This window comes from Phocoena phocoena, chromosome 9 (genome assembly GCF_963924675.1).
Source record: "Phocoena phocoena chromosome 9, mPhoPho1.1, whole genome shotgun sequence".
In the NCBI taxonomy this organism is placed as follows: Eukaryota; Metazoa; Chordata; class Mammalia; order Artiodactyla; family Phocoenidae; genus Phocoena; species Phocoena phocoena.
Genome location: NC_089227.1, coordinates 72,477,200 through 72,497,219, shown reverse-complemented (window position 1 = coordinate 72,497,219; position 20,020 = coordinate 72,477,200). Strand labels below are relative to the sequence as shown.

Here is a 20,020-nt window from a genome sequence, read left to right as displayed (position 1 = left end):
ATCCACCTCACTACAAGTAACTCAAATTTTTTTCTTTTTATGGCTGAGTAATATTCCATTGTATATATGTGCCACATCTTCTTTATCCATTCATCTGTCGATGGACACTTAGGTTGCTTCCATGTCCTGGCTATTGTAAATAGAGCTGCAATGAACATTGTGGTACATGACTCTTTTTGAATTAGATACATACATTTTGTATTTGTGATTGTGATTCCCCAGTGATTATATTTTCTACAACCAGAATGCTTTTTTCTTCCTGACCAATTTCTTCCCATTAGCTTGTTGTACTTGCAGGAATTTATGTATTTCTAATTTTAAAAAAAATACTTCAATTGACCCATTAAGCACATTGCTCTGGTTCTCTTATTAATGAATCTAAGCATTTTTTAAAGCTCATCAATACATGCATTTCTAATTTTTAAAAATACCCACATCCCTTTATTAGAATATGAGAACTTAACTACATTTGAAACATATTTTAAAAAATAATTGGATGTTTTAAGCTAAGTTTCATTTTTGTAACTCCAAATAATGGAACTTTTTGAAAAAAAACAACATAATTTCTATTGAAAGCCTAGGTTGAGATAATTGATTAACCAGGTGATCCTCTAGGTTAGTGTATTTAAATATGGAGTCTGAAATATAAATTGATTTGGAAAACATTGCTCTGCCTGCTCTAAGTGCTGTCTAAGGTATCTAGGGTCAAGTCAGATCACTATAAAGTTATATGTTTGGGCTTTCACTTGAGCTGATTCATATTATGCTTTGGGCCTTTGATCAAGAATAAATGTAGTGGATGTTATGGTGCATGGCCAACATTATCCCCTTCATGACTGAACCACTCTTGCCTCCACCTGATCCTGTTTCCCTCACCCTACTGCAGCGCCGATTCTGAGAGCACCCCCCAATAAACATCCTACAGGCAAGTTTCAGATTATGTTTCCCAGCTAACTCAATTGAAGATGATAAATATTTATTTTTAAATATGGGCATATAAAGAACTTCACTGCCTATTTTGCAAGTTGGAATTTTGTTCAAGATATCATTCAAGTCTTCCATGAAAATATCTAGTTTATAAATTCTCAGATATTATTCTGAAAAATATTTGTCTCTCCTCAGAGCTGGCATGATTTAATTACTTATTAAGAAATATATATTAGGTTGAACTATACAGAAGGGACAATTCGTAGATCAAAAATTTTCAAATATCTACAATTTCACAAGGCTCCACCTAATATGTTTTTAAAATTTTCCTTTTTCCTTGGCTGTCAGGATGCTCATGGGTAAATTTTGTACTCAATTGCAATATTAATCTTCAGCCTACATTTTCTGGTATAAATACCTCTCACCACATTTATGCCTCATATTTATTTATAATGTTTTGGAAAAGAGGGAGAATATAAGTAAATAAATTCTTTTAATTTGAAATAAAACAGATCTCTGCACATAGACAAAACCTTGGACTTAAGCTGACCATCATTATTTTTAGTTTGTAATAACAGCATGCCAGAGAGATAATGCTGAGTTGGCATAATTCAGAGTTAGGAGATAATGTTTTACTTATTACTCTCAATAGCAAAACTTCCCTACATCTGGGTGGTCTTAATCTCTTTGATAGTCCAAAGAACGAAATCACAATCTACAGCTGCTCTAGCCTTCTAGGTGAAGACCTTGGTATTCTGATTATGGTTTACCTACTTCCTCTATTGGGTTCCCAAAGCTCTCTGTGGTCACCCATAGTTATTCACACACTGTACTTTAATGATTCATTCATAAAATCACTCATTGAATACATGTGAACACATATTTTTAAGTGCCTGCTGTGTGCCCCTCTCTGGGTTATGTATAGGAAGTATGGCAGTCCAGCAGCCAGCAAGATAAATGCAGCCCTTGCCCTTGGAGATCTCTTATTTTTCTTCCCTGACTAGACTACGAGCTCTTTGAAGGCAGATACTGTGGTTATCTCCCTTTTACCTTCAATGCACGACTCAGTGCACACACACTTGACACTCAAAAATATTTCTTAAATAAATGAATAAATGAACAATGGCAACATATAGTTTCATTTACTTCATCTCACCAACTACCAAGACCTTCAGTGAAACCAATCCAATAGATAGTTTTATAGTTGTGTCTTCAGATCCCAGGCAACTTAAAAGTATTTTAAAATTGACTGCACATGGTTTAACTGATGTTTTACAGTTAGTTGTCTCATTGTTCTGATATCAGTCCATGCTTGGAAAAGACGGAGGTTTACTGGGGAGTAATTTCATTGCATTCCATTTAATCTTCCCTGGCTCCACTGATCTTTCAGATTCTCATGCTTAGTTTATAGATGTTGTATACAGATGTTGTATATAGATGTAGGATCCAAGAGAGTCTTCACTTTGCCTGCTAAACCCTTGTAATTCCCTATAAATAACCAATAATTTAGGCAGAATTAGAATTTCATATTTTTTATTGTGTCTCTGTATAGAGTGATCTAATGAGATGGTAGTTTTGCTTTGAGAAAGGAAAAGTATTCATGTGAATTCCTTTTCATGACTAATATTTGTGACTGTCTCCCAACTTCTTTTCTTCTTTCATTTTGATCTTTTACATTTGAGTTTTCCTTCTTTCTGTCCCCTATCCCAGGACCATCTCCTTCCAACACCTGATTTATAACCATTTTCTCTTTCAATTAATTTTTTAAAACCACTGCTTCTTGTGGCATTCTAAATTCATTGTATACATTACTGAGCTTTTGCTTTGTATTCCAGTCATTTCAATCAGGAGCCAATATCATGTAGTATTTAGGAAGCCAGGCCCTGCATTCCAGTTCCATCTCTTACTAGCAGAGTGATAACAGCCACACCATTTAACCTCTCTAAGTCTCAGTGGCTTCAATTATATGGTGCAATGGGGGTGCTATCGATACCTATCTCCTAAGGTTGTAACAAGGATTAAATGAAACAATGTGCGTAAAATGCTTGGCACAGTGCCTGATTCCTGCTGCATATTATTATTTTTATCATCATCATCATTTTTGCTGTAGTTGATATTAATATTGCCCAAGTATATTGTAAATTCCTAGAGCCCTAGGATCACATTTATGACTTCCCTTGGACTCCTGATGTAACACAAAACACAATAAGTACTATAATGATGCTTTTAGCATCCATAGATGAAAAATGAATTAGTTAATGAATGTTGTAAATTCTGATTCAACATACTTTTCTTAAAATAATATACAATGTTCTTCAGCATTCAGTTACGTTGTGTGAAAGTCATTCAGATTTGTGAACCTGAAAATGCTGTTTATAGTATATATTTTGTAAATGTATATGGATTAAGGATTAATTTAAAACTGTAGGATAATCTAAATAGCTACTCCCCAAAAATTACCACAACCATTTTAATGAAATGTTGTTTTACAACTTTAAAGCTCACAGCAATATAATTAGTAATATGTGTAATCTTTATTACCAATCTTAATCTTTTTTATATGACTAAAAAATTACTTTATGGTAGTACAATTAAAATAATGCTAAAAATGTCAGCATAACAGAATTAAACTAAAGTAACTACTACAATATTGTACCCCAAACCAGCTAATTTAAATGCAAAGTACTTTGTAAAGGCTATTTATCTGAGCTAATGCATGTTAAGGGATTTAAGGAGTAGTTTGTGTAGCTGAAATAAAAGGAAAAATAAGCACTGTACAGCAATCTTTACTATTGTTTAACACGAGGGAAATATTAAATAGGTTTATATATAGGCCACTTGAGGAAAATGTATTAGAAGTCACATCTCAGCATAGTAAATATAAAGGGGACTGGCAGGCAATACTATTTTCAGAGGTTTTTAAAGGGAAAGCTTGAAATACTTAAAATTGTCCTTATACAAATAATGGTATATCATTAACTATGATAGCTACACTGAAGATGCCCAGAATTTTATGTCTATGATTTGAAAAAGGGATTTCAATATACTGGATAGTTGCTTAGTTGGCACTTGACACTGCTTAGATTTTTCTCTGAATGCTTCTTTCTGTCAATTCATAATGATTCTACCAAAGTATTGTTATTATAAAGTGAGAATATGGAAGAGTTTAAAATTAAGATTTTTTAAAAATTAAAATAAACTCAGTAGAGAAACACTGGAAAATACAGAAAACTGAAAAAAATCACCTAGATTTTCACCACCCATAAAGTATCAGACAATATTTAGTATATATATTTCTAGTCTCTGCTCCCTCATGGATAATTTTTTTAAATCTTTAATTAAAAATAGAGATTATAGCCAATGGAATATTTATATGTAATATAAAGGAATACAAGAGATATATGTTATATAAAAATCACTAATAATAGTAGATCAGCTGTGTTTTCCTTTTATTATTTTAGTCATTCTTTTTCAGACCCTCAAAAAGTTTTGCTGGGGCTTCCCTGGTGGCGCAGTGGTTGAGAGTCCGCCTGCCGATGCAGGGGACGCGGGTTCGTGCCCCGGTCCGGGAGGATCCCGCATGCCGCGGAGCGGCTGGGCCCGTGACCCATGGCCGCTGGGCCTGCGCGTCCGGAGCCTGTGCTCCGCAACGGGAGAGGCCGCAGCAGTGAGAGGCCCGCGTACCACAAAAAAAAAAAAAAAAAAAAAGTTTTGCTGCTTTTATATTTATTCCAAGTTGGTTTCAGTTGCATATTATTTTAAGAGCTATTCTTAAACACTTGGTTAGCATTTAAAATATTTTAGTAAAGTTTAAATGACTTCTCAAAAACTATAGTCCATTAATACCTTATGTAAATTATGACAAGCATAGACAATAAATTAGAAACAAACTAGATGTTATAGTGTTTATTGTCATGATCCAATTGTTGAAAGTGGAATTCATTTACCAGATGATGCTACACATTGCATTTGTTTGGTTTTTATTTGGTAGGTCCCAGCACACCTGGAAAGTTCTGCTAGGACTCAGCTACAGAAAGTTCAGAGACAGCAAGTAAAACCTTTCATGACCCTTGACCACCAGATCGTCCACCAGACTCTTAAACGGTCACACCCTCCAACACCAAGCAGTGCACTTCTGGTACAGCATGGACACCAGTCTCCCGAGAGTAACACTGGACCCACTGGAAATCCACTCACCAAGTTGCTAACTCTTGGGAAAGAAGATGACAATGTGGAATGGCATGTATGTCTAATGGCTACTTATGAAAATATATCATCAGTTTCTTGGGAAAAAAAATACCTCAAGAAATTGAAGTCAAATTTTTATAGTAAACATTCCATATGCAAATTTATTTAACAAAAGGATGTCTTAATTTATTAATTTGTAATAATTAGTTATGCCCATAAGAATTGTTATGCATAAAACATAACAATTCATTTTTTAACACTCATTTCAGTTTTGTAACAATGTGAGTCAAAGCAGGTTCTAATAGTAATATGTTAAGAAGATTTAGCTTTAATTGTAATGGTTTTCTGATAACTTTAGTTAAAACATTTATCAACAGTTACATTATCTGAAGTACCCATTAAGATAAAACAAGCAAAAGAATAAATAACAGTAAACATGTGCTCTAGAAATGTTTATCAGAATGAGACTAATAATCTTCTTGCACTTAATATTTTGTAGAATTATATTGGAATTTATTACTATTGATTATCCATTCATTTCTATTTTCAACAAATACTTGCCTACCATTTACTAAATAAGAGGAAATTAGAGGTGCTGAGGATACAAAATTAATGAGTGTCTAGCTTCGTGGAGTTCATAATTATTGTGACTTGCTTGTAAATGAACCTTCAAAAAATACTGAAGAATGAGTAAAAGTGGGAGAAAACTAGAACTAGAAAACTAGAACTGGGAAAAAGAGTTCCTTTAATATTTCAATGTAGAAAAACTACATCAGTAACTGAGCTTTCTATTCTTTTCTTTTTCTTTTTTTCCATTTGATTTTTAGATGGAGACATGGTTCTATGATCTCCCAGATTTAATCTCCCAATCTACATTCCTGGTGATTATTACTGATTTCAGGTCACTGCTTTTTAGCTAAGTCTGTAGCCTCCAGGTACAAAAGAGATGCTCAGTATATCATTATTTGAATTCCAAATGATAGAGGAAGATTTTCTTTTGCAAATTTTATGTTAATCTAAAAAAGAGAAAAGAATAAGGACCTGGTAGATTGTTTAATAAAATATAAAACAACCACAAAACAGGACTAGTTGAAATCCAAAACTAAACATAGATCTCTACATGTATATTTACTTAAACTTTTCAGTAGTGGATATACAAAGAATTTTCAAAAAAAAATGTAGAACTAGGTTCTCTATTCACTCTATGAATATAATAAAAATATATGTAGGTTGAAAATCATCTGTACAGTAAATATTAGAACTCACCCAATACAACTTTTCTTACAACCACCTTCTTCCCAAGTTCATTTCCTTGTGTGGAAGAGTGATTCCCAAAGGAAAAAACAAATCGCAAAGGATATGCATATGCCAGTCAATTCTAGGCAAAACCCAGAAAATGATCTTATTATGTGTCTTATGAAATATGTCTTCTAAAAGGATAAGTAACATATATCAGTCTTCTCGGTTTTTCTTAGATAACATTTTTATTCCTTAGGCACACAGATTACCTTTTATTTTATAATAAGTTTGTATAAGAGAAATTTACCTGATCTTAGTGGACCTTTAGGTGGTGTCAGTCAAAAGGAGCTGCATGGCTGGGAAGGGTTGAAAGCCTCAATAAGTGCAGTGGTCTAGGGACAACATGCACATTGGCTGCAGACAAACACTTTCTATTTTTTTAACCATTGTTCTTTAAACTGTGTATATAAGTCTCTTCAACCATTAATGTCAATCACAATTTTATTCCATCTGTTATAGTTTTAATGTGTGTTTTCTTTGAATTTGACTTATCGTGTACACATTTTCACATAGTGCCATCAATTCCAGTCTTGCTATCTTTAGTAGCTAAGATGTATCCTACCTTGTTGCCATTTCCTAATATTCTTTTTTTTTTCAAACATCTTTATTGGAGTATAATTGCTTTACAATGTTGCGTTAGTTTCTGCTGTATAACAAAGTGAATCAACTATATGTATACATATATCCCAATATCCCCTCCCTGTTGCGTCTCCCTCGCACCCTCCCTATCCCACCCCTCTAGGTGGGCACAAAGCACCAAATTGACATCCCTGTGCTATGCAGCTGCTTCCCACTAGCTATCTATTTTACATTTGGTAGTGTATATATGTCAATGCTACTCTCTCACTTCGTCCCAGCTCACCCTTCCCCCTCCCTGTGTCCTCAAGTCCATTCTCTACATCTGCATCTTTATTCCTATCCTTCCCCTAGGTTCATCAGAAACTTTTTTTTTTTTTTAGATTCCATATATATGTGTTAGCATGCGGTATTTGTTTTTCTCTTTCTGACTTACTTCACTCTGTATGACAGACTCTAGGTCCATCCACCTCAATACAAATAACTCAGTTTCGTTTCTTGTTATGAGTCAGTAATATTCTATTGTATATATGTGCCACATCTTCTTCATCCATTCATCTGTGAGTGGACACCTAGGTTGCTTCCATGTTCCAGCTATTGAGAATAATGCTGCAATGAACATGTGGTACATGACTCTTTTTGAATTATGGTTTTCTCAGGGTATATGCCCAGTAGTGGGATTGCTGGGTCATATGGTAGTTCTAGTTTTAGTTTTTTAGGGAACCTCCATACTGTTCTCCATAGTGGCTGTATCAATTCACATTCCCACCGACAGTGCAAGAGGGTTCCCTTTTCTCCACCCCTCTCCAGCATTTATTGTTTGTAGATTTTTTGATGCTGGCCATTCTGACTGGTGTGAGGTGATACCTCATTGTAGCTTTGATTTGCATTTCTCTAATAATTTGTGATGTTGAGCATCCTTTCATATGTTTGTTGGCAATCTGTATATCTTCTCTGGAGAAATGTCTATTTAGATCTTCTGCCCAGTTTTGGATTGGGTTGTTTGTATTTTTGATATTGAGCTGCATGAGCTCCTTGTATATTTTGGAGGTTAATCCTTTGTCGGTTGTTTCATTTGCAAATATTTTCTCCCTTTCTGAGCATTGTCTTTTCATCTTGTGTATGGTTTCCTTTGCTGTGCAAAAGCTTTTAAGTTTCATTAGGTCCCACTTGTTTATTTGAACTGTGATTAAAAATCTTCCAACAAACAAAGCCCAGGACCAGATGGCTTCACAGGCGAATTCTATCAAACATTTAGAGAAGAGCTAACACTTATGCTTCTCAAACTCTTCCAAAGTATAGCAGAGGGAGGAACACTCCCAAACTCAATCTACGAGGCCACCATCACCCTGATACCAAAACCCGACAAAGATGTCACAAAAAAAGAAAACTACAGACCAATATCACTGGTAAACATAGATGCAAAATCCTCAACAAACTACTAGCAAACAGAATCCAACAGCACATTAAAAGGATCACACACCACCATCAAGTGGAGTTTATCCCAGGAATACAAGGATTCTTCAATATTCACAAATCAATGTGATATACCATATTAACAAACGGAAGGATAAAAACCATATGATCATCTCAATAGATGCAGAAAAAGCTTTTGACAAAATTCAACACCGATTTATGATAAAAAACTCTCCAGAAAGTAGGCATAGAGGGAACTTGCCTCAACATCCTAATATTCTTTGATTGGTGCTAGGAGTCATTGTCACAAAGCAGAAAGTTTGGAGTCTTCAGAGTCTTCAGAGTCAGGCACCATGAGATTAGCACCACCACTTAGTTGTTGTGTGGTCTCAGTCCTTAACCAACCAATCCTTAATCTCTCACCAACATTTCAATGGTTTGAAGAGTTGTCTTATATATAAATTTATATATTTATTTACATTTTATTTTTGGCTGTGTTGGGTCTTCATTGCAGCAAGTGTGGGCTACTCTTCATTGTGGTGTGTGGGCTTCTCATTGCAGTGGCTTCTCTTGTTGTGGAGCACGGGCTCTAGGCACACGGGCTTCAGTAGTTGTTGTATGTGGGCTCAGTACTTGTGGCTCGCGGGCTCTAGAGTGCAGGCTCAGTAGTTATGGCACACGAGCTTTGTTGCTCCACGGCATGGGGGATCTTCCTGGACCAGGGCTCGAACCTGTGTCCTCTACATTGGCAGGCGGATTCCTAACCACTGCACCACCAAAGAATTCCTTGAAGAGTTGTTTTGATGCTTACATTTCCAGGTGGGTTGGGGGGAGCTTCTGTCAACTTTTATTTTTATAATTATTTTAACATTATTTTATTTTTTCAGCTTGATTGTGAAATAATTGACATAATCATTATATATGTTTGAGGAATACAGCATGATGATTTCATTTACACATACTGTGACATGATTACCACAATAGGTTCAGCTAACATCCATCTTATCATATAGATACAGTAAAAAAAACAGAAAGAAAAGAAAAAAAATTTCCTCTTAACGACTTTCCTGTATGTCATACAACATTGTTAAATATAGTCATCACATTTTAGTACATTATATTATATAAGTACTAGTTGTAGTACTTATATAAGTACTAGGGTACTTATTTATCTTAGTACTGAAGTTTGTACCTTTTCACCACCTTCCTCCAATTCCTCACCACTCCGACCGCCAACTTCTGGTAGCCACAAGTCTGGTCTCTTTTTTTTGTTTGTTTTTTAACATCTTTATTGGAGTATAATTGCTTTACAATGTTGTGTTAGTTTCTGCTCTATAACAAAGTGTATCAGTTATACATATACATATGTCCCAATATCTCTTCCCTCTTGCATCTCCCTCCCTCCCAACCTCCCTATCCCACCCCTCTAGGTGGTCGCAAAGCACGAAGCTGATCTCCCTGTGCTATGCGGCTGCTTCCCAATAGCTATCTATTTTACATTTGGTAGTGTATATATGTCCATGTCACTCTCTCACTTTGTCCCAGCTTACCCTTCCCCCTCCCCGTATCCTCAAGTCCATTCTCTAGTAGGTCTGCATCTTTATTCCTGTCTTGCCCCTAGGTTCTTCTGAATATTGTTTTTTCTTTTATTCTTTTCTTTTAGATTCCATATATCTGTGTTAGCGTATGGTATTTGTTTTTCTCTTTCTGACTTACTTCACTCTGTATGACAGTCTCTAGGTCCATCCACCTCACTACAAATAACTCAGTTTCGTTCCTTTTTATGGCCGAGTAATATTCCATTATATATATGTGCCACATCTTCTTTATCCATTCATCTGTTGATGGACACTTAGGTTGCTTCCATGTCCTGGCTATTGTAAATAGAACTGAAATGAACATTTTGGTATATGACTATTTTTGAATTATGGTTTTCTCAGGGTATATGCCCAGTAGTGGGATTGCTGGGTCGTATGCTAGTTCTATTTTTAGTTTCTTAAGGAACCTCCATACTGTTCTCCATAGTGGCTGAAACCAGTTCACATTCCCACCAGCAGTGCAAGAGTGTTCCCTTTTCTCCACACCCTCTCCAGCATTTATTGTTTGTAGATTTTTTGATGATGTCCATTCTGACCAGTATGAGATGATATCTCATTGTAGTTTTGATTTGCATTTCTCTAATGATTAATGACGTTGAGCATTCTTTCACATGTTTGTTGTCAATCTGTATATCTTCTTTGGAGAAGTGTCTATTTAGGACTTCTGCCGCTTTTTGGATTGGGTTGTTTGCTTTTTTGATATTGAGCTGCATGTGTTGCTTGTATGTTTCGGAGATTAATCGTTTGTCAGTTGCTTCATTTGCAAATATTTTCTCCCATTCTGAGCGTTGTCTATTCATCTTGTTTATGGTTTCCTTTGCTGTACAAAAGCTTTAAGTTTCATTAGGTCCCATTTGTTTATTTTTGTTTTTATTTCCATTTCTCTAGGAGGTGGGTCAAAAGGATCTTGCTGTGATTTATGTCATATAGTGTTCTGCCTATGTTTTCCTCTAAGAGTTTGATGGTGTCTGGCCTTACATTTAGGTCTTTAATCCATTTTGAGTTTAATTTTGTGTATGGTGTTAGGGAGAGTTCTAATTTCATTGTATTACATGTAGCTGTCCACTTTTCCCAGCACCACTTATTGAAGAGGCTGTCTTTTATCCACTATATATTCTTGCCTCCTTTATCAAAGATAAGGTGACCATATGTGCGTGGGTTTATCTCTGGGCTTTCTATCCTGTTCCATTGATCTATCTTTCTGTTTTTGTGCCAGTACCATACTGTCTTGATTACTGTAGCTTTGTAGTATAGGTTGAAGTCAGGGAGCCTGATTCTTCCAGCTCCATTTTTCTTTCACAGGATTGCTTTCGCTACTCGGGGTCTTTTGTGTTTCCATACAAATTGTGAAATTTTTGGTTCTAGTTCTGTGAAAAATGCCAGTGGTAGTTTGATAGGGACTGCATTGAATCTGTAGGTTGCTTTGGGTAGTAGAGTCATTTCACAATGTTGATTCTTCCAATCCAAGAACATGGTATATCTCTCCATCCGTTTGTATCATCTTTAATTTCTTGCATCAGTGTCTTATAGTTTTCTGCATACAGGTTTTTTGTCTTCTTAAGTAGGTTTATTCTTAGGTATTTTATTCTTCATGTTGCAATGGTAAATAGGAGTATTTCCTTAATTTCTCTTTCAGATTTTTCATCATTAGTGTAGAGGCATGCAAGAGATTTATGTACATCCATTGTGTATCCTGCTACATTACCAAATTCATTGATTAGCTCTAGTAGTTTTCTGGTAGCAGCTTTAGGATTCTCTATGTATAGTATCATGTCATCTGCAAACAGTGACAGCTTTACTTCTTCTTTTCCAATTTGGATTTCTTTTATTTCTTTTTCTTCTCTGATTGCTGTGGCTAAAACTTCAAAAACTATGGTGAATAATAGTGGTGAGAGTGGGCAACCTTGTCTTGTTCCTGATCTTACTGGAAATGGTTTCAGTTTTTCACCATTGAGTACAATGTTAGCTGTGCGTTTGTCATATATGGCCTTTGTTATGTTGAGTTAAGTTCCCTCTATTTATTGTCATTTGCTTCTAGGTATTTTTTCATTTCTTCTTGATTTCTTCAATGATCTCTTGGTTATTAAGTAGTGTGTTGTTTACCCTCCATGTGTTTGTATTCCTTACAAATTTTTTCCTGTAATTGATATCTAGTCTCATAGCGTTGTGGTCAGAAAAGATACTTGATACGATTTCAATTTTCTTAAATTTACCAAGGCTTTATTTGTGACCCAAGATATGATCTATCCTGGAGAATGTTCCATGAGCACTTGAGAAGAATGTTTATTCTGTTGTTTTTGGATGGAATGTCCTATAAATATCAATTAAGTCCATCTTGTTTGATGTATCATTTAAAGCTTGTGTTTCCTTATTTATTTTCATTTGGGATGATCTGTCCATTGGTCAAAGTGGGGTGTTAAAGTCCCCTACTATGATTGTGTTATTGTCAATTTCCCCTTTTAGGCTGTTAGTAATTTCCTTATGTATTGAGATGCTCCTCCGTTGGGTGCATAACTATTTACAATTGTTATATCTTCTTCTTGGATTGATCCCTTGATCATTATGTAGTGTCCTTCTTTGCCTCTTGTAATAGTCTTTGTTTTAAAGTCTATTTTGTCTGATATGAGAATTGCTACTCCAGCTGTCTTTTGATTTCCATTTGCATGGAATATCTTTTTCCATCCCCTCACTTTCAGTCTGTATGTGTCCCTAGGTCTGAAGTGGGTCTCTTGTAGACAGCATATATATGGGTCTTGTTTTTGTTTCCATTCAGCAAGGCTGTGTCTTTTGGTTGGAACATTTAATCCATTCACGTTTACAGTAATTATGGATATGTATGTTCCTATTACCATTTTCTTAATTGTTTGGGGTGTTTTTTTGTAGGTCCTTTTCTTCTCTTGTGTTTCCCACTTAGAGAAGTTCCTTTAGCACTTGTTGTAGAGCTTATTTGGTGCTGCTGAATTCTCTTAGCTTTTGCTTGTCTGTAAAGCTTTTAATTTCTCCATCAAATCTGAATGAAACCCTTGCTGGGTAGAGTAATCTTGGTTGTAGGTTTTTCTCTTTCATCACTTTAAATATGACCTGCCAGTCCCTTCTGGCTTGCAGAGCTTCTGCTGAAAGATCAGCTGTTAACCTTATGGGGATTCCCTTATGTGTTACTTGTTGTTTTTCCCCTGCTGGTTTTAACATTTATTTTTTGTATTTAATTTTTGATAGTTTGATTAATATGTGTCTTGGCATGTTTCTCCTTGGATTTATCCTGTATGGGACTCTCTGTGCTTCCTGGACTTGATTAACTATTTCCTTTTCCATATTAGGAAGTTTTCAACTATCATCTCTTCAAATATTTTCTCAGTCCCTTTCTTTTTTTCTTCTTCTTCTGGGACTCCTATAATTCGAATGTTGGTGTGTTTAATGTTGTCCCAGAGGTCTCTGAGACTGTCTTCAATTCTTTTCATTCTTTTTTCTTTATTCCTCTCTACAGTAGTTATTTCCACTATTTTATCTTCCAGGTCACTTATCTGTTCTTCTGCCTCAGTTATTCTGGTATTGATCCCTTCTAGAGAATTTTTAATTTCATTTATTGTGTTGTTCATCACTGTTTGTTTGCTCTTTAGTTCTTCTAGGTCCTTGTTAAACGTTTCTTGTATTTTCTACATTTTATTTCCAAGACTTTGGATCATCTTTACTATCATTATTCTGAATTCTTTTTCAGGTAGACTGCCTATTTCCTCTTCATTTTTTCGGTCTGGTGTGTTTTTGCCTTGCTCCTTCATCTGCTGTGTGTTTCTCTGTCTTCTCATTTTGCTTAACTTACTGTGTTTGGGGTCTCCTTATCACAGGCTGCAGGTTTGTAGTTTCCATTGTTTTTGGTATCTGTCCCCAGTGGCTAAGGTTGGTTCAGTGGGTTGTGTAGGCTTCGTGGTGGAGGGGACTAATGCCTGTGTTCTGGGGGATGAGGCTGGATCTTGTCTTTCTGGTAGGCAGGTCCATGTCTGGTGGTGTGTTTTGGGGTATCTGTGGCCTTATTATGGTTTTAGGCAGCCTCTGTGCTAATGGGTGGGGTTGTGTTCCTTTCTTGCTAGTTGTTTGGCATAGGGTGTCCTGCAGTCCAGCTTGCTGGTCGTTGACTGGATTTGGGTCTTGGCATTGAGATGGGGATCTCTGGGAGATTTTCACTGTTTGATATTACATGGAGCTGGGAGGTCTGTTGTGGATCAGTGTCCTGAACTTGGCTCTCCCATCTCCGTGGCAGAGTCCTGATGCCTGTTTAGAGCACCAAGAGCCTGTCCTCCACACGGCTCAGAATAAAAGGGAGAAAAGAAAGAAAGAAAGAAAGAAGAAGATAAAGTAAAATAAAATAAAATAAATGTATTAAAATAAAAAATACTTATTTAGAGAATAAAATTTTTAAGCAGAAAAAAAAAAATGGCAAGACAGAACCCTAGGACAAATGGTAAAAGCAAAGCTATACAGAAAAAATCACACACAGAAGCACAGACATACTCACAAAAAGAGAAAAAGGGAAATATACATATATATATCATTGCTCCCTAAGTCCCCCTCCTCAATTTGTGATGATTCGTTGTCTATTCATGTATTCCACAGATGCAGGGTACATCATGTTGATTGTTGAGATTTAATCCAGAGATTTAATCCACTGCTTCTGAGGCTGCTGGGTGAAATTTCCCTTTCTTTTCTTTGTTCTCATAGCTCCCAGGTTTCAGCTTTGGATTTGGGCCTGCCTCTGTGTGTATTTCGCCTGAGGGCATCTGTTTGTTACTCAGACAGGACGGGGTTAAAGGAATCGCTGATTCGGGGGCTCTGGCTCACTCAAGCCGGGGGGGAGGGAGGGGTACGTAGTACGGGGCGAGCCTGCGGCGGCAGAGGCCGGCAGGATGTTGCACCGGCCTGAGGCACGCTGTGTGTTCTCCCGGGGAAGGTGTCCCTGGATCACTGGATCCTGGCAGTGGCGGGCTGCAGAGGCTCCCGGGAGGGGAGGTGGGGATAGTGACCTGTGCTCGCACACAGGCTTCTTGGTGGCGGCAGCAGCAGCCTGAGTGTCTCATGCGCAGACAAGCCTCTCAGGCTGGTGAGTGCTGGTCGGCTTCGATCCTCTGTGCGGGAATCTCTCCACTTTGCCCTCCGCACCCCGGTGGCTGCGCTCTCCTCCGTGGCTCTGAAGCTTCCCCGCTCCGCACCCCCGCAGTCTCTGCCCGTGAAGGGGCTTCCTAGTGTGTGGAAACCTTTCCTCCTTCACAGCTCCCTCCCTCGGTGCAGGTCCCGTCCCTGTTCTTTTGTCTCTGTTTTTTCTTTTTTCTTTTGCCCTACCCAGGTACGTGGGGAGTTTCTTGCCTTTTGTGAGGTCTGAGGTCTTCTTCCATCGATTAGTAGGTGTTCTGTGGGAGTTTTTCCACGTGTAGAGGTATTTCTGATGTATTTATGGGAAGGTGATCTCCGAGTCTTACTCTTTCGCCATCTTGAAGGTCCTCTGATCTCTTTTTTTTTTTTTTTTGCGGTACAAGGGCCTCTCACTGTTGTGGCCTCTCCCGTTGCAGAGCACAGGCTCCAGACGCACAGGCTCAGCAGCCATGGCTCACGGGCCTAGCTGCTCCACGGCATGTGGGATCTTCCTGGACCAGGGCACAAATCCCCGTCCCCTGCATCGGCAGGCGGACTCTCAACCACTGCGTCACCACGGAAGCCCCTCTCATCTCTTCTTCTACGAGGTTTTTTTGTTTTTGCTTTAGTTTCCACATATAAGTGAGATCATGCAGTATTTGTCTTTCTTTGTCTGACTTCCTTCACTTAGCATAATGCCTTCAAGGCCTGCTTTTGCTGTATCCCGTAAGTTCTGGTTTGTCGTGTCTCTATTTTTGTTTGTCTTAGTAAACTTTTTTATTTCCCTTTTAATTTCCTCTTTGATCCATTGAATGTTCAGGACAGTGTTGTGTAATTTCAATGTGTTTGTAAATTTTCTAGTTTCCTCTTGTTGTTGATTTCTAGTTTCATGCCATTGTGATTAGCAAAGACAGTCTTATTCCATTCTTCTTGAATTTGTTAAGACTTGTTTTGTGGTCTAACATATGGTCTATCCTAGAAAATGTCACATGTATACTTGAGACACATGTGTATTCTGCTGTCAATGGATAGAATGTTCTTTATGTATCTTTTAGGTCCAGGAAATCTATAGTGTTGATCAAATCCACTGTTTCCTTATTGATTCTCTGTGTGGATGATCTATCCATTGTTGAGAGTGGGGTAAACAAGTCTTCAACTATTATTGTTTATAGTAACTATACCCTTTATTTTTCTCTTTAGCTCTGTTAGTTTTTTCTTTATATACTTAGGTGCTGTGATGTTGGACTCATAAATAGTTACATCTTTTTGATGCATTTACCCCTGTATCATTATATAATGACCTTCTTTGTCTCTTTTTACCATTTTTAGTTTAGTCTGTTTTGTCTGATGTAAGCAATATAAGCTGTCTACCCCTGCTTTCTTTTGGTTACCACTGCTTGAAATGTCTTTTTCCATCCCTTCACTCTCAGTCTATTTGTGTATTTAAGGTGAAAGTGAGTCTCCTGTAGACAGCACATTTTGGATCTTCTATTTTTAATCCATTCATCCATACTATGTCTTTGAATTGGAGAATTTAATTCATTTATATTTAAAGTGATTACTGATAGATAAGGGCTCACTACAATAAAATGTTTTTAGTTGTTTTCTGGTTATTTTGTAGCTCCATCATTCCCTGTTTCTTATCCTGCTATCATTTTTTGTATTCTGCCTTTTGGTATCAATATGCTTTGACTTCTTTATTGAGTTCTTTTGCGTAATTACAATACTATAAGATTTTCCTGTGGTTATCATGAGGCTTACATAAAATAACTTAAACTTATAACACCCTATTTTAAATTGATAGCAAGTTAACTTCAATAGAATTTGTATTCTTTACACTTTTACTTCTTCTCCCCATCACACTTTAGGTTATTGCTGTTAAAATTTATACTTTTTTTAATATTGGGTTATTAATAATAGATTATTCTATTTCTTAATTTTGTTTAGTTATCTGTCTATGTTTTCTTGTAGGTCACTAAACTTCCTTAAAAGGATTATTCTGAATTCTTTATCTGACAGTTCATAGATCTCCATTTCTTTAGGGTCAGTTATTGGAGTTTAATTAGCTTCCTTTGGTGGTGTCATATTTACCTGATTTTTTATGATCCTTAATTCCTTATGTTGGTATTTGTGCATTTGTCAGCCTATGGGTAGTACTTGAAAATTTGAATGAGGAAGAAAGCTCCTGAAGAACATGAAAACAATGAGGAGAGTAGGAAACCAAGGGTGGGATTGAGGAGATCACCCACATTTAAGGGGTGGTCAGAGGAAAAGGACTGTAAAGGTAAAGTAAAAAGATAACTAGTGTGGTGCCACTGAAGGAACTGGTTTAAAGAAGGAGGAAATGACCCACACATTCAAATGTAGTGACTGAGTCTAGTAAAATAAGGACTGATAAATATCTATTGAATTTATCAGTTAAGCAGTCAAAGAAAATAGCAACAAAAGGAATTTCAGTAAGATGGTGAGCAAGAACCATTCTACTTTGAATTCAGAGTTAACAGGAAGTAGAGAGATAGAACTCCTGGGGAGTTAGGGGTGGTTGGGCAGGAAGATAATAGGGTAAAAGCGTAGAGAGTCATAATGAAAATTGTTCAGTTGATTTGCCATAGGGGGTCTAAATTGGATCTAAATGGAATATTGCATTTGATGAGTGAGATAATTGAATTTAAAATTTCAGAAATGGAGTGGTATAGACTAGAAGGTGATAGGACCCAGGCATGGCCTAGAGAATAGGTGAAGAGAAGGCTAAATTCAGATTTATGACTTTGAGAGTGGTGAGCTAAAATATTCAACTACAATTGAATTTATTTTTCATAGATTTCTGACAGCTGTTGCTACAGAGATTTTTAGGTTTTTTAGGTTTCATGGTCATTTGGTATTATTTTAAAATTATTTTTCCTTTAACATTTGATCTTGAATTTTATATGGTCTAATAATAACATTGCTACTGTTGCTTTCCTTTTGGTCATTTTTGTGGTACATCTTTGCACTTTATTTTCTGCTTTCTCTATTGTTTTATTTTAAATGTGTCCCTTATAGACAAAGTATTACAATACCTTTGAAAAATCCAATTTGAATGATAATTTCTCGAGCACTATGTTAACTCATTTACATTCTTGTAATTACTTTACCATTAGGATTTAATACTTACCTTTTTTCACATTTTTTTTTAATTACTATGCTTTCTGTTTCCTTATTTGCCATCTTTTTTCTATCCTCTATTGGATAGGTTAAATTTCTCTCTCGCTCTTTTTGGTTACACCTAACTTAAGACACATAGCTATATTTCTTCTTTATCTGTGTCATTGTTTAACAATATCTATGTCATACCCTTAAGTAAAAGTCTATCTGAGTATGGTCTTCTCCTTCTTGTTCTCACCTATCTTTCTGAATTGATATTTTTAGAATGAATACACACACATACATTCTTCTTATTTAGACCACAAACATTTTACTGTTACTTCCTCATTCTTATATTTTGTATTGATTTCATAGTTTTATTTATTATCTGACTAGTGTATTTCCTGAAAGAGTGTTTTCCGAAGGTCTTTTTGCCCTAAAACTTCTGAGTTTTTATGTCTAAAAAAAGCTTTATTTCATGCACATACTTAAAGGATATTTTATTGGTTATAAATGTCTAGGTTCAAAATTCTTTACCTTTAACACTTCAAATGTTATCCCATTGTTTTCTTGCACCCAGGGTTGTTGAAAAGCTTGATTCTTAGTCTTTTGTAGACCTTTTCTTATAATCTTTTCCTTTGTCCTTGAGCCTCATTCTTTCCATAACTATTATTTCCATTTTTATTTTAGTCAAAATATTGTGTTCTTCCTTTGTATTTCATCATCTTCATTTATCACTTTGAGGACACTTATTCTGCTGATTTGTAATTCTTCTTTTGTCTAATCTGTTCATTCTGTTTCATCTGATATAAAATGATGTGTTTGTTGTCTTTCTTAAAGTAGCAACTGGATTCCAAGGTGATTAATTATGAAGATTCCTGGAAGCTGTGAAGCAAAGTTTTGGTTTAGATTTTAAAGTCAATTTAGAATAATGGAAGAGACAGCAACTCCAGCAAATTAGGGGAAAAGATAGTCATGTAGGTGGATGACAGAAATTATGGATAGAAGTGTTAGAGGCAAAAGTAGAGTCCCCAAGGAGGATGAACTTTGACATGTAGGAAAGAAGGGTTTCCTTCTGGAATAGAAGAAACCTGAGTATGTTTATAGGTAAAAGGAAAAAATGAGAGATGCAGGAGACTGAGTAATTTATGATGTAAGCTTCCAGAAAGAAAAGGGACAAATGACATGTGTAATTTTTATTGAAACTATCAGAAATACTCCAAAGTAAACCATTTACCATGAATTGTGTTTAGCATCCTTCTTCCCTCAGGTTTTCTTCACATCTGTTCAATACAAATTTGTTGTCCATTTAATGGTGGAGTAGTAATAAGAAAAATGTCATGAAATTAAAATTTGAGTTTGGTAATAATCAATAATATACTTGAAAACTTTCAGAAAGTGGACTAACCAAAAGAAAGAAAACATGTATATTTATTTTCCTAGATCCTTTAGAGATCTCTCAGTGCACATGGAATAACATCTAAAGTCCAGAACAGGGCCTAGAGCCACACTCTGGAATATGGTACCCAATGACCACATGTGTGTATATGTGTGTGTGTGTATTTTTTTTGTGTGTGTGTGGTACGTGGGCCTCCCACTGTTGTGGCCTCTCCCGTTGTGGAGCACAGGCTCCAGACGCGCAGGCTCAGCGGCCATGGCTCACGGGCCCAGCCACTCTGCGGCATGTGGGATCTTCCCGGACCGGGGCACGAACCCATGTCCCCTGCATCGGCAGGCGGACTCTCAACGACTGCGCCACCAGGGAAGCCCCC

The 20,020-nt window shown here is 36.5% G+C and overlaps 1 protein-coding gene across 2 annotated transcripts in view; it reads left to right on the top strand.

The window, feature by feature from the left end:
* Window positions 1–20,020, top strand: part of TFEC (transcription factor EC) — a 73,838-nt gene that overhangs the window by 19,991 nt on the left and 33,827 nt on the right. Inside the window, exon 2 of one of the 2 annotated variants that reach the window (XM_065883876.1) lies at window positions 4,919–5,170. In XM_065883876.1, the coding sequence (XP_065739948.1) occupies window positions 4,991–5,170 (180 nt within the window). In that variant the 5' untranslated portion in view covers window positions 4,919–4,990. Of the gene's footprint in view, window positions 1–4,918; window positions 5,171–20,020 lie in introns of those variants that run through there. The other variant, XM_065883875.1, reaches the window with a different exon arrangement.